The 12,879-nt window shown below is 36.9% G+C and overlaps 1 protein-coding gene across 7 annotated transcripts in view; it reads left to right on the forward strand.

Annotated features, from left to right (window-relative positions):
- Window positions 1–179: 179 nt before the first annotated feature.
- KIAA0586 (KIAA0586 ortholog) overlaps window positions 180–12,879 on the forward strand; it is a 114,726-nt gene continuing 102,026 nt past the window's right edge. For 2 of the 7 annotated variants that reach the window (XM_022570463.3, XM_089907756.1), the window contains exons 1-6: window positions 196–1,035; window positions 1,935–2,005; window positions 3,718–3,787; window positions 4,723–4,792; window positions 9,956–10,130; window positions 10,875–11,096. In XM_022570463.3, the coding sequence (XP_022426171.2) occupies window positions 780–1,035; window positions 1,935–2,005; window positions 3,718–3,787; window positions 4,723–4,792; window positions 9,956–10,130; window positions 10,875–11,096 (864 nt within the window). In that variant the 5' untranslated portion in view covers window positions 196–779. Of the gene's footprint in view, window positions 1,036–1,934; window positions 2,006–3,717; window positions 3,788–4,722; window positions 4,793–9,955; window positions 10,131–10,874; window positions 11,097–12,879 lie in introns of all 7 variants that reach the window. The other 5 variants (XM_089907753.1, XM_089907754.1, XM_089907752.1 and 2 more) reach the window with 5 other exon arrangements.

The raw sequence follows: 12,879 nt of genomic DNA on the forward strand, positions 1-12,879 counted from the left end.
TGTACTGCCTTTAATAAAACAAAAAATTCACACCCGTTTTAAGCCTTTTATGTTGGGAGTTTGTTTCCACCCGGAAAGGGATGGAAGAGCACCGGAGAGCGTTTAGCTTTTTGGTTGGACGATTTCATGGCGCGCATGCGTGTTGTGTCTGAAGGGCGGGTTTAAAGGGAAGTAGGTGTTGACCCGCGGCTAACTGAAGCTGTTGTCAGCTTAGACCCGTGACTCCGCTGTTGCCGAGGGTTCGGAAGACGCAGAGGGGTGAATTTAGGTGTCTGATGGTTGCTTCTGGAGGGGTGTGTAAGACTCTTTGGCTGAAGAAAGCTATTAAGCTTCTTGTGTGGGTGATTTTGAAAAAAATAGCATTTCGGTTTTACCTGCTTGACTCCCTCTTCTCAAATTTTAACTCCGCCTCCACATCTGGTTGGTTTTGCACTGCCATCTCTACGGTTGGGGAGTGCTCTGTTATTGTTATTATTGCTTATGCGGTCATTCTCTTGTCATCCTCACTTTCAGATTCATTGGCATGGTGCATTAATAGACTGAGTGGGATTAATGGGTAAATATGTTCTAGTCGTCTCTAATCCTGGATTAAATACCAAATTGAAATTTCTAGCTTTGTGCATAGTCTGTTTAGACGTTTTATTTAAAAGTTGATGACTGCATGTTTCAAAATCACTTGAAATTCACGTTTTCTTTATCATACTCCCACTTTATTTCTTCTCCCTTACCCCTGCCCCCCCGAAATCCTCAAAGCGGTGAAAATTTTGTTCTGAAGTTTTATGGACCCAGAAGAAAATTCTGTTCATAATTGTGGGACTAGTTTTGTTACCAGTAATATGAAAGGCTCTGAGTTTAGCCCGGAAAAGAAAAAAAAGGTTAAAATGCCAGCGAGGAGACTTCGTGAGGTAATTTCTCCAAATCAGGGAGATAATTTGCCTTTGCTGAAAGATGAGTTGTCCCGTGTTCCTCCAGCGTTGTCTGCAAATAAACGTCTTCCTGTTAGAACTGGGAAGAGCTTGAATGGAACGTTATGTGGTATGTGATTCCGAATAGTTTCAACCAGTTTTCACTTGTGTAAATCTTCAGTCTTTATTTTCATTTCGTTTTTTGTGTTTCAAAATTTAGAGGACTTTTGATGATTAAATTCCTAAATATATGTCTAGTTTGTACAGGCGTTTGAAAAGTGACCCCTTTTCCTGGGAAAATGGCCAGGCACCCACAGTCTACATCGAATAATACTGAATAGATAGAATGAATAAAACATTTTGTATTTTGTTTTTTCATTGCGTGTTTTTGGCACACTGTTCTTGTCCACAACTGTGATGGACACACTCAACTAGTGTGATGTGCTTACTTTTCACCAGTAGTGCTGGCTTTTTACCTTCTGTTTGGATAGTAGAAAAGCACAATTTCTGCATTTTGATGGCTTCCATGTCCCAATTCACTTGTCTGGAGCTCCCTGAAAGTGAAGATAGCATACGTTTTACCCACTTCACTGGTAATCAAATTAATGAATATAAGCGCAAAAAACAAAAGAATAAATAAAGCAGCTTTTATAGTGCTGCTTTTGAGGGGTACAGCATAACATAGGCCTGCTGTTAAATCAGGCTTTTATATCATGCGCATGTTTTATTCCTGACAAATGATTGTACCCATAGTTTGTCCAAATCCAATAGTGTAATGATATATTTTATAACATTTTATACTTATCTCATTTGATTGTCATTTCTGAGCCCTTATTTTCCAAAATATCAGATGTAAAAACCTTCATCAGGATATATTTAAGTACATTTTAAGATTTTTGCATGAAGAGTGGCTTCCAATTTAATTAATTATTAATATGGAGTTTATAGTTCTTGAATTATGTTTGTACAGTTTCAAAAGGTAACATTCTGATTTAAAAATCACTAAAATTGATTCCTTTATTTTGTTAGGTTCATCAGACTTAACTTCTGCCAGAAATTATCAGCAGCCTCCATTAGAAAATCCCACTGTGTCAGAAAGTGTAAGCAAAAGAATTCTTAATTATGCTCATGTTAAAATTTTAAGTATTGGCAAATAATGCTTTTTAAAATTTTGTTTGATTAGCAACAGACCTTGTTTTTACTTAAATTTCATTTACCAAAGAAATGTTTTTACAAACTGTAAGGTAAAGGTAAAGCAGCCATAACAACATAATAAAAAAAAGTGAGGTGTGAATTATATATCATTCAAACTATGCTGAAGCCTTTTGTGTACTTTTTTTTTCTTTTTTTTTTTGCGGTACGCGGGCCTCTCACCGCCGCGGCCTCTTCCGCCGTGGAGCACAGGCTCCGGACGCGCAGGCTCAGCGGCCATGGCTCACGGGCCCAGCCGCTCCGCGGCATGTGGGATCTTCCCGGACCAGGGCACGAACCTGTGTCCCCTGCATCGGCAGGCGGACTCTCAACCACTGAGCCACCAGGGAAGCCCTTTCCTAGGAACTTTTAATAATGGGTTCACAGAATTTAAGTGTATGTATGTACCAAAGTTTATTTGTTCATATTCCTGTCATTTGACATTAAGGTTTTTTCCCCCTTGTTTCTTATAATATAAACAACCAGGTGATGAACAGTCTGGTATATATCCTAGCTCATTTCCTTGTATTAATTTCTAGGTGTAAAATTATTAGATAAAAGATTATGCATGTTTTTTTGCAATGTTTCTAAATTGCCTCCAGAAATACTGTATCAATATATATTCTCCAGCAAGGTCATGAGTAAGAGTTAGTGGAGTTATTTCCCCCCGTCTTTATTTATACGAAGCATTAAAATTAAACCAAAAAAACCCCTGCCATTTTGATAGGTGAAAAAGGCATCTCATTGTTTTATTTTCTATTTCTTTTATTATTAGTGGAGGGGAAATTTTTTTCATATATATTGCCACCTGTATTTACTCTTTTGTGAATTACATATTTATGTGCTGTGCTTTTTCTAACGGATTTGTGGGAGTTCTTTACATTAATTTCCCAGATACATTCTACTGTATTGTTAGCCTCATTGGCTATTTTTAGGAAATTAACACCTGTTATCAGCGGATAGCTTGGATCAGTTTTCTTTTATGATTTCCTCTTTTCCCTTTAATGATTTAGCAGGGAAAAAAATGTGTGTGTAAGGAAGATGAAGCAATGTTGACTGAACCTAGTACTTAAAAAGTCATGGTGTCTTAGCACTGAATAGAATCTTAGAAATGAAGTCTAGGGTTACACATGTGAGCAGAAAGCTATTTGCCAGTAGGTGTCACTTATATAGTGAAGTCTTCTGAGACCACATTATAGCTTAGTGACAAAGAATACTGTGATTAATTTGTGATATTGTGCCATGCGTTGACCATCCTTACGAACTTCATTTGACTCACAGTGAATCACATTTTCACATTTAACTATAGCCACTGAGATGTTACATAAGTTGCTCTGCTGAGAGTACCAAGTCAGGATTTGAATCTGAATTTCAAGGTCACAGTTGCTTGCTTGTTCACTTACCCATTCGTTCACTTGATGACAGCTCATTGCTCATTCAACAAATCTTTGAGTAGCTTCAAGGTACCTAAGCATTATGGTGGTGCTGGGAATTAAGCATAAAAAACACACAGTCCTGTCCTCCCAAGGCACAGTAGTCACATGGCTAGTAAGTGGTAATTGATAAATAATAAATCATAAAGTTTATTTAGCCTTTCATTTCTTCCTTTCATATCTTAAAGGATTTTTCTAAAGATGTTGCAGTGCAAGTGTTGCCTTTGGATAAAACAGAAGAGAACAACAGACAAAAAGGTAAAAGGATAGATTTGATTTTTTTTGGTAAAACATACATAACATAAAATTTACCATTTTTACCATTTTTAAGTGTACAGTTCTGTAGCATTAGGTATATTCATCTTGTGCAGCCATCACCACCGTCCATCTCCAGAGCTTTTCATCTTCCCCAACTGAAACTCTGTACTCATCGAATACTAACTGTATTCCCCCTCCCACCATTCTACTTTCTGTCTCTATAAATTCCACTATACCTCATATATATGGAATCATACAGTTTTGTCCTTTGGTGACTGACTTATTTCACTTAGCATGTCTTCATGGTTCATTTATGTTGTAACATGTAAGAATTTCCTCGGTAAGGATAGAATTTTAGATTTTTAGACATTCATTGATTTTTCTTTTTAGATATTCACTAAACAGCCTTATAGTTTTTTCTTATTATTTTCATTTTTAATTAGTTTTTCCTTCCAAATTAAGCTACTAATGGAATCTCTAAAGTCCAGAAAAAGGTTTGTAATGGTAAGGTTACTTTTATTATTGCCAACATATTGCATAGGTTTGGTATTTGATACCTGTTTATGCATGCTGAATTCAAGTTTTGTATAGTCTTTGGTAAGATAATAGATTAAAATATGCATTGAAAAAATTTATTTAATGACAGTTAAAAAGTAGTTGGTTTTATTTTCATCTAAGCAGTTTTATTGTTGAGTTTGAACAAATGTCTCTAATTTGGCCCCAGGTGTTTTTACACAATTTTTTTTCTACAGTCTAGGGTTATAACTATTATTACTCAGTCATTTAATTTGTTCCTTACCTTTTTAAATTGAAAGATCATATTGCTGAATCCCCAAACATTATTTTTAGTTAAAAAAGTTTTTCTTTGAGTAGCTTATCAAAATTTAATAAATTTTCAGGAATCTAAAGTATATTTTTGTGTTTTGATTTTGCAGCAAATGACATCTTTATTTCTCAGTACACTATGGGACAGAAAGATGCTCTAAGAGCAGTTTTAAAACAAAAGTAAGTTTCATTTACAGAAAATAGGTGGGCCATTTCTTGTGTTTCTATATGGTTCTCTAAAATCAGCTTTATTTATACTTTGCACCTAGGAAAAAGTATTTTTTTTAAAAGTGTGAAATATATATATGTGATAATATGTATAAAGCATTTTTCATGGTGCTGGGCATGTGAAAAATACTCAGTGGCTGTTAACAATTATTATTATTATTATTGAAGATGTATTGTTCTAAGCACTTTATGTGCATTAACTCATTGAATTCTCTCAAAATCCAATGAAATAGATTCCATTACTATCCCAATTTTACAGAATCCCCATTTTATAGATAAGGAAACTGAGGTAGAGAAGGATTGATTTTCCCAAAGTCATTTAGCAAGTATTCACTGGGCTGGGATTCAAACCCAGGTAGTCTGTCTTTAGAGTCCTCTCTTAGTCACCTCACTATACTGCTTATAGCAGTAGTCAAGTAGTTCCAAATATATAATACTTACTACTTACTATCAAAGGACATTTAGACTTTTTCTGGTTAAGATTTGAGAAAGGGACAAGCTTAGCATCTGGATGGAGTGAAGGGGAATGTGGCTACTACTCTATTCAAATGCTTCCTCCCAACTTTATCTTTAATGCCAGTGAAATACAGAACCAACCCTGACAACAGCACCATGCTAAACATGAAAGAATATAACACTGGAGGAATTTTTTTTTTTTTATCATTAGTGGCGGTGGAATGAGATACATATTCGTAGGCTAAATGTATTCTACTCCTAAACCAGAGCAGCCTGGGACGCCCCTTAGAAAATAGGAAAAATGTTTACTTACTTTTGAACTCTCATTTTATTCAAAAAGGAAATTTTAGATTACTTCTATAAGTGGAAAGTTGCTATTTCTAATAATACAATGAAAATAAGTATATAACTATTAAAATAAAGTTTATTCTTTTTCACCTATAGTTATCCATGGTATACATATTATACTCTGGGAAACACTAACGAAATAAATATTACCTCCAAACTACAAGGGTGTGATCTGAGCCAGCCAGAGTTTCACAACTGGTTGTTTTGCTTAATGGTGCTTTTCCTTTTTACATTTGATCAGCCTCCAGTTCCCAATATGTGATATGGTGGTTAGGAGGAGAATTTGGATGGTAAATTGCATTCTGGGATTTGTAAATATATAAGAAAAGGCAAAAGTAAGGGCATGAGGGAGTAGTGCAGTCTCCCAAATTCTATACTTGAACTAAAAATTGCAGACTACATCTGACTCATTTGGAGAGAAAGTGATTACCATTTCCATCCAGCTGACCCCAGGTGGAAGTGGCTGCTTGCAACCGTAATGGAGACTTTATCAACTTGCCTTCAAGTCAGAACTCTCAGATCTGAGAGGGATAAGTTGTTTATATACAAGTGGACAGTGAGAGGTAACTGTGAACACTACTCCTCTTATCTGTTCACAGTAGATCTCTCCCCATTTCAGGATGGATGAACAGAATTTTTTTTAAAAAGCAAAAAACAAAAAAACTAGAAAGGGCCTCTGAGAAGGTCATTGCAATGTAGAGAATAATAATTGAGTCAGAAGTATAAAATGACTCTCATACTGGGTTAAGAGAGATTTTGCTGTAGTCAGTGTCACTTGAATTTTTTTTCTTTTTTGAGAATGGTGGATGGAATTTGGCAAAGTGATTCTAAAATTTACTTGGAAGGACACACAAACTGAGAATATATACACATACTGTTAAGAATACATACATGTAGAATGCACACAGTTGAGAATAGCTAATTTTGGAGAAACAGAAATGGAATGATGGTAAATCTGCCCTACTTGATACTATAATATGCTGTAGAGCTGTGATAAAAGGTAATCAGCTGGAGCCCTTGAGGAATGAAGAGTCTGTCCAGAGTGTCTAGACCAAGGGTAGAATGTCCTTACATGTGGCTGGAGAGGTAAGCAAGGGGTGAGGTTATAAACTACTTTAAAGAAGTTTGGACTTAAAGAGAAACAGCAAATCATTTAAAAGTTTTAAAGTATGATATATTTTTCTTAAAAGGCTCACTCAGGTAGTTATGAAAAAATGGATTGGAAGAGGACTGGACTGGAGTCCAGGAAACCAGTTGACTATGAATTTTTCAGGAATCTTTTAAAGAGATGAATTAGATTGGTCCTGAGTACATTGGGGAGTGGTGGAGTGTGAGGGTGGGAATCATGCTGGGCTGTAGAGGAGCACACAGGTTTGGAAGATGATCTGGAGATAGAATTGACAGGAATTGCTGCTTAGATGTGAGAGTGAGGAAGGAGCTAAGGATGGATCCTAGATTTTTAGCTTGTATAAATGCATAGTCAGTAGTAGTATTCATTAAGAAATGGAAGCCTTGGGGGAATAAATTTCATTTTAGACGTAAGCAGGGGTTTGAGGTACCTATGAGACATCCAGGTGAAAAATGTCTGATAGGAAATTGAATATAAAGGTCAAATTTACAAAAGGGGTCTAAGCTAGAAATCCATAAGTCATCTGTATGTAGATAGTAGTCTAAGCTCTGGAAGTGATTGAAGTGACTCGGTGGGAGTGTGAGAGTGAAAAGAGATGGCATATGGTAGGGCTCTGAGAAAACCAAACCTTTAAGAGATGTGCAAAGAAAGCAATGTGGCTTCTAAATGTTACTCAGAAAGTTTATCCAGAGGTGTAAGAGAGTATGGTCTTAACAAAACCAAGGGAAATGAGGTTCTAAGTTTGATAGCTGCTCAGAGGTAAAGAAAGATAAGGACTGAAAAGTGTCCATTGAATTGAGCAAGACGAGGTATTAATGGCCTTGGTAAGAGCAGTTTCAGTGTAGCATTGGGATAGATGCCAGATTCAGAGGATTTAGGAATAAAGAAGAAAGTTCTAGAAAAAGACTAGAAGGAAACAGTTTCTTCTGAATGGGAGAGTTATGTGCATTTTTTCTAGTTCTTTACACTTAGAAGCTCATTTGCTGCATTGAGCATTTATTAATTTGATAATTGGAAAAAATAAAATTTTAAAGCCTATAAAGAAGTTGATGTCTAGCCTTATAATGTTATTTTTCTTGTTGGTCAATTTAATGTATTAAAGTAGAATGAAAGATCTTAAAGGGTAAATCACATTCAGACTTCAGACAGAAATTCTAAAAGATACAGATTATCTGAATTACATTTTCTTAGTACACCACTCAGTCAGCTAAATATATATTGAGCACCTACTGTGTGCTCTTTCTTAGTTGCTGTTCGGTATAAAAGAAGTCCCCGGCCCCCCACCCCAGGTTGCTTAGAGCTTGGCTGGGGAGAGAATTGGTAGATATATGGAGGAATGCATGATTAGAGCTGTGAGAGGAAACATTCAATACATTGTTAAACTGTTCTGTACAGACATTTAAACCATAGGATGGCTGACTGTCAAGCCTCAGTTGTGTGGTATAGGAAGTAAATGCAAAAGTAATTAATGAATGGAAAGATCAAGAGGAAATGTTATGAGAGCAGGCTTATTGAAAAAGGTAAGGCTTTTGTTGTATCTTTAGAAGGATAGAGTAAGTTAGGTGAAGAAGGTTGAGAGAGTGAGAAAAAGCATGGAGTCAGCTGTGGGAGTGGCATGGCGTAGTCAGTGAGAGCAGTGTGACTCAGGAAGAGGTGGTTGTGGGAGGAAAAGTGCAGTATGTATAGGGCAGGGCCAGAGGATGGAGTGTGTGGAAGGCCAAACAGGAAAGTAGCCTATTCAGTTGCCTATAAGGAATGATTTTAGATTTTTGAATGGTGGGAAAATGTGTGTGGAAAGTTTTTAAGCAATTAGAAATGGGAAGAATGAAAAAGTTGGCCAGAGATGATGGTTTGTACTAGAGCAGAAGTCTGAAGGGAGAAGTGCTGTTTGAGAGAGAAAGCTTGGTGTTATGGGACGATCTCTGGGAACTGGTCCTAACTCAGCTGCTTACTAGCTCTGTGACGTGATCAAGTAAATCCCGTTACCTCTATGGACCTCAGTTTCTTGATGTGAAAATTAGGAAAGATGGGCTACTGGGTTCCCCTTACCTCCATAATTCCATGACACTAGTCCTGCAATTGTGATGAAATAATTGACAAAACCTGATGACTCAGTTGGGCATGAGAAGGTAAACGAGGATAGAGAAGTTAACTTCAAAATTTTGAGAATGAGAGAAAGATGATGCTCTTAATAGAACTGAGGCAACATCAGTGAGGAGTAAGTTTAAGAGCTCTGTGGCCTTCTTCAAAAATCAAAGGATGGGGCTCTTCCCTGGTGGCGCAGTGGTTGGGGGTCTGCCTGCCGATGCGGGGGACACGGGTTCGTGCCCCGGTCCGTGAAGATCCCACATGCCGCGGAGCGGCTGGGCCCATGAGCCATGGCCGCTGAGCCTGCGCGTCCGGAGCCTGTGCTCCCCAACTGGAGAGGCCGCAACAGTGAGAGGCCCGCGTACTGCAAAAAAATAAAAAGAAAAATCAAAGGGTGGAAATTCAGCAGCTGGAGATGGAGCTCATTCCTGTTGATTTTACTTAGACTTACCTTAGGGAGTCTTCAGTTTTGTCAGTGTTTTCTTTCATTGATTTATTTTAGGCCAAATACAGCACAAAATTGACCAGTCTTTTTTTAAAAATTTTTTTTAGGTGTTTAGTTAAATGCCTTACTGTGAATATGTATCTATTTTCTGGACTCATTTTTAATCCAGACTGCTTAGTAGTGTGTTTTGTGCCCATTTTAATAAACTAGGTGACATTTATTAAATCTGAATGAGTTAGAATTTAAAAAATTATTTTCAGCAGTTTTAACGATCCCTCTTGGGTTGTCTTACTTTGGGAGCAAAACTTGAAACCTAAATTCTTAAAGCCTTTTCTGCATGTTTTAAATTTGTACTTCTTGACTGTAAATCATTGTAATTGTGCCCATGTCTTTTCCACATGCATAAGTCATATTTTCTGAAATATCAGTGCCTTCAAGGAATTACCTTTTTATTTCTGTAGTGTGTAGTGACCTGAGCCTTAATAGATTTCATTAACCAAATGACTGATAAGATGCTGATAGTGAAAAATAGGGATTTAACTTAAAAAAATCAAGAAGACTCACCTGCAGCAGATTACCACTTGTAGGTATTTCTTCTAATGGTTCAGTAGAGGTTACTGAATAGATTTTATTCCTTTTTTATTTACAGAGCTCAGAGCATGCCTGTCTTTAAGGAGGTAAAGGTACAGCTTTTAGAAGATGCCAGCGCAGAAAAGGACCCTATTATTCAGGAGAGTAGAACTTCACCCAGTGGAATTGATTCAGCTGCAACTGTGGCCGCAGCAACTGCTGCCGCCATTGCAACAGCAGCTCCACTGATAAAAGTATATCTGTTTCTTCCCAGATAGTCATTACTACTTTGTAAAATGTAAAAATGTTTATTAGAAACTGATTCTGTAATTGTTGTGTCCAGCCATTGGCTAGGGATATTGCTGTCTGTAGTTGTGAATTATTTCTCAGAAGTTGTGAGATTTACCTCTCATCCCTGTGTTAGTTCTAGAAAATCCTGGACTTTCTTAGTTCTAGCACTGAAAAATCTCATCTTGGGAACCCCTCAGTCCTGGGTACCTGGGATGTTTGGTCATCCTTATTTTAGAGCTAGAAGGGACCATACAGACCATCTATGCCAAACCCCTCAGTTTGTAAATGGGAAAAATGAGAAACAGGTCAGAGTCAGCAATAAGGTCTTAGAGCCAATAGGGGGAGAGCCAAGACTGCTGACCTAACTCAGCCTCAGATTAGTGAAGTATCGAAAGCTACTTTGTTTTGCTATTTCCTTCTTTTTAATTTCCATTTAAGTATTTTTAATTTCCATTAAGTATTTAATTTCCACTTAAGTAAAAATTGTATGTGGCAAATTTGTTATTTTTTATGAGAGAAAAGATCTACTTAAGGATAACTATCTTCTGCCTTTTATTTCTGTGATTCTAAAAATAAAGGCATAAAATCATCAGAAATTTAGAGGGCAAAAGCTCTGGTTTGATAATTTCTCAATACCAATCACTTTATATAATCTTTCTAGTAATTGAGAATATTTTTGATATCTTTGGATATTTTTACTGTTTTAGGTGCAGAGTGAGTTGGAATCAAAGGTCAATACTGTTACAGAATTACTCAATAAGTTACAGGAGACTGATAAACAGCTACAACGCGTTACAGAGCAGCAGACAACCATTCAGAATAAACATGAGAAACTACACTGCCGTGATCATGGAAAGCAAATGAATGTGTTTATGGAGCAGTACATTAGGCATCTTGAAAAACTGCAGCAACAACAAATAGATATTCAGGTAATAAAGGGATTACACATTCCATGACCTTTTATCACGTGGATCTCTAAGCTAATATTCATTGATTATTGCAATAGCTCAGGAGATTGTAACAGTTTTAGTTCTTAAATAATGATTTGCTTTTGTTCAGAATTCTTTTCCTCTATGGGGTAACTCTGCATGTTCTAGTTCAGACGTTTAGCTCTGTGAGACCTCTCCTTATAGTTGGCTTTTCCTTCTTTTGTGGTATTTCCGTTGACGGCGTTTTTAAAGGGCATTTATTGCGTTGCAGTTTTTTGTTTACATCAGTGGCTCTTAGCCTGGGAATGTGCATCAGACTCACTTGGAGAGCTTTATAAATATACACGTGCTTGTACCTCTCAGAAGGTCTGAGACAGCAGGTCTCAGATGGGGTCTGGGAATCCTTGAAAGCTCTCTAATGATTCTGTTGCACACCCTTGGATGAGAACCACCTAGTATACTTATTTGCTTCTACATTTACTTAATTAAAAAGAATGAACATTCTTATGCCTTTTGAATATGAGGCACTGGGCTATTATAAAAAGAAGAATTATCCTCACAGAGAGCTGATAGTATAGTTTCTTATTTATTTTGGAATTTCTAAGTCCTGGGATACTACCCAGCACTCATGTACTCAGTATACTTTCTTTTTGAATGAGTGAATGACCAGCATTGTAAATGCATTGGTTTTTTTTTTAAATAAATTTATTTATTTTATTTATTTATTTTTGGCTGTGTTGGGTTTTCGTTGCTGGGCGCGGGCTTTCTCTAGTTGAGGCGAGCTGGGGCTACTCTCCGTTGCGGTACACGGGCTTCTCATTGCAGTGGCTTCTCTTGTTGCGGAGCACAGGCTCTAGGCACGCGGGCTTCAGTAGTTGTGGCACGTGGGCTCAGTAGTTGTGGCACGCAGGCTGTAGAGCTCAGACTCAGTAGTTGTGGCGCACGGGCTTGGTTGCTCCATGGCATGTGGGATCTTCCCAGACCAGGGCTCAAACCCGTGTCCCCTGCATTTGCAGGTGGATTCTTAACCACTATGCCACCAAGGAAGCCCTGCATTGGTTTTAATTTACTTTTTTTCCCTACTTAGTATGCAGTTTAAAAACTTTTAAAAATAAAATTAAAATATAACATTCAGAAGAATATATAAAAATAAGCTTATCATAGCTCAATATAAGATCACAGAGTGAACACTAATGTCCTATTATTTTCAAGACTTCCTAATAGAGCTTGTCTTGAAATTTTCATGGGATTAAGATATTATTTTTATTGGAAAGATTATGGGCATATAAAATAAAGTTTTAGTAAGTACTCCATACATTGCTAAAATTGAGTGTGCAGCATGTCATCTGGAGAGGCTAGGGGTGGGCCTATCAGAGTGCTGGTCCCCAGTCTACAGGTAACTTTGCTTCTCTGAGCCTTGATTTCTTTACCTAGAAAATATTTTTGGTTCAGGATAGAATGAGATGACACATTTGAAAAGCACATTGAGTTTTTTTAAGGTAGTTCTAGGTGCCTGCCATTCATTTATCCTTCCATAAATAAACGCATAATTTATTAACTTTCTGATTTTGGAAGAATGGAATCTTTGCTAATTCAGACATCTTATTTATAAAGCCTATAACTACAGAGAAAATTGAACTTTCAGTGAGTATTTTAGTAGTTCAGTTAAGGCTTAATGAAATGAAATTCTTTTTGAAGAGTGATCTCAACACACTTTTAAGAATTCTGTAAAACTATAAATCTTTTCGGTTTTTCTTTGCCTAGCATAAAACTCTTTTAAAAT

The sequence above is a fragment of the Delphinapterus leucas genome, chromosome 2 (assembly GCF_059928025.1).
Source record: "Delphinapterus leucas isolate spDelLeu-1000000601 "Yukka" chromosome 2, BTC_Dleu_Yukka2, whole genome shotgun sequence".
NCBI lineage: Eukaryota > Metazoa > Chordata > Mammalia > Artiodactyla > Monodontidae > Delphinapterus > Delphinapterus leucas.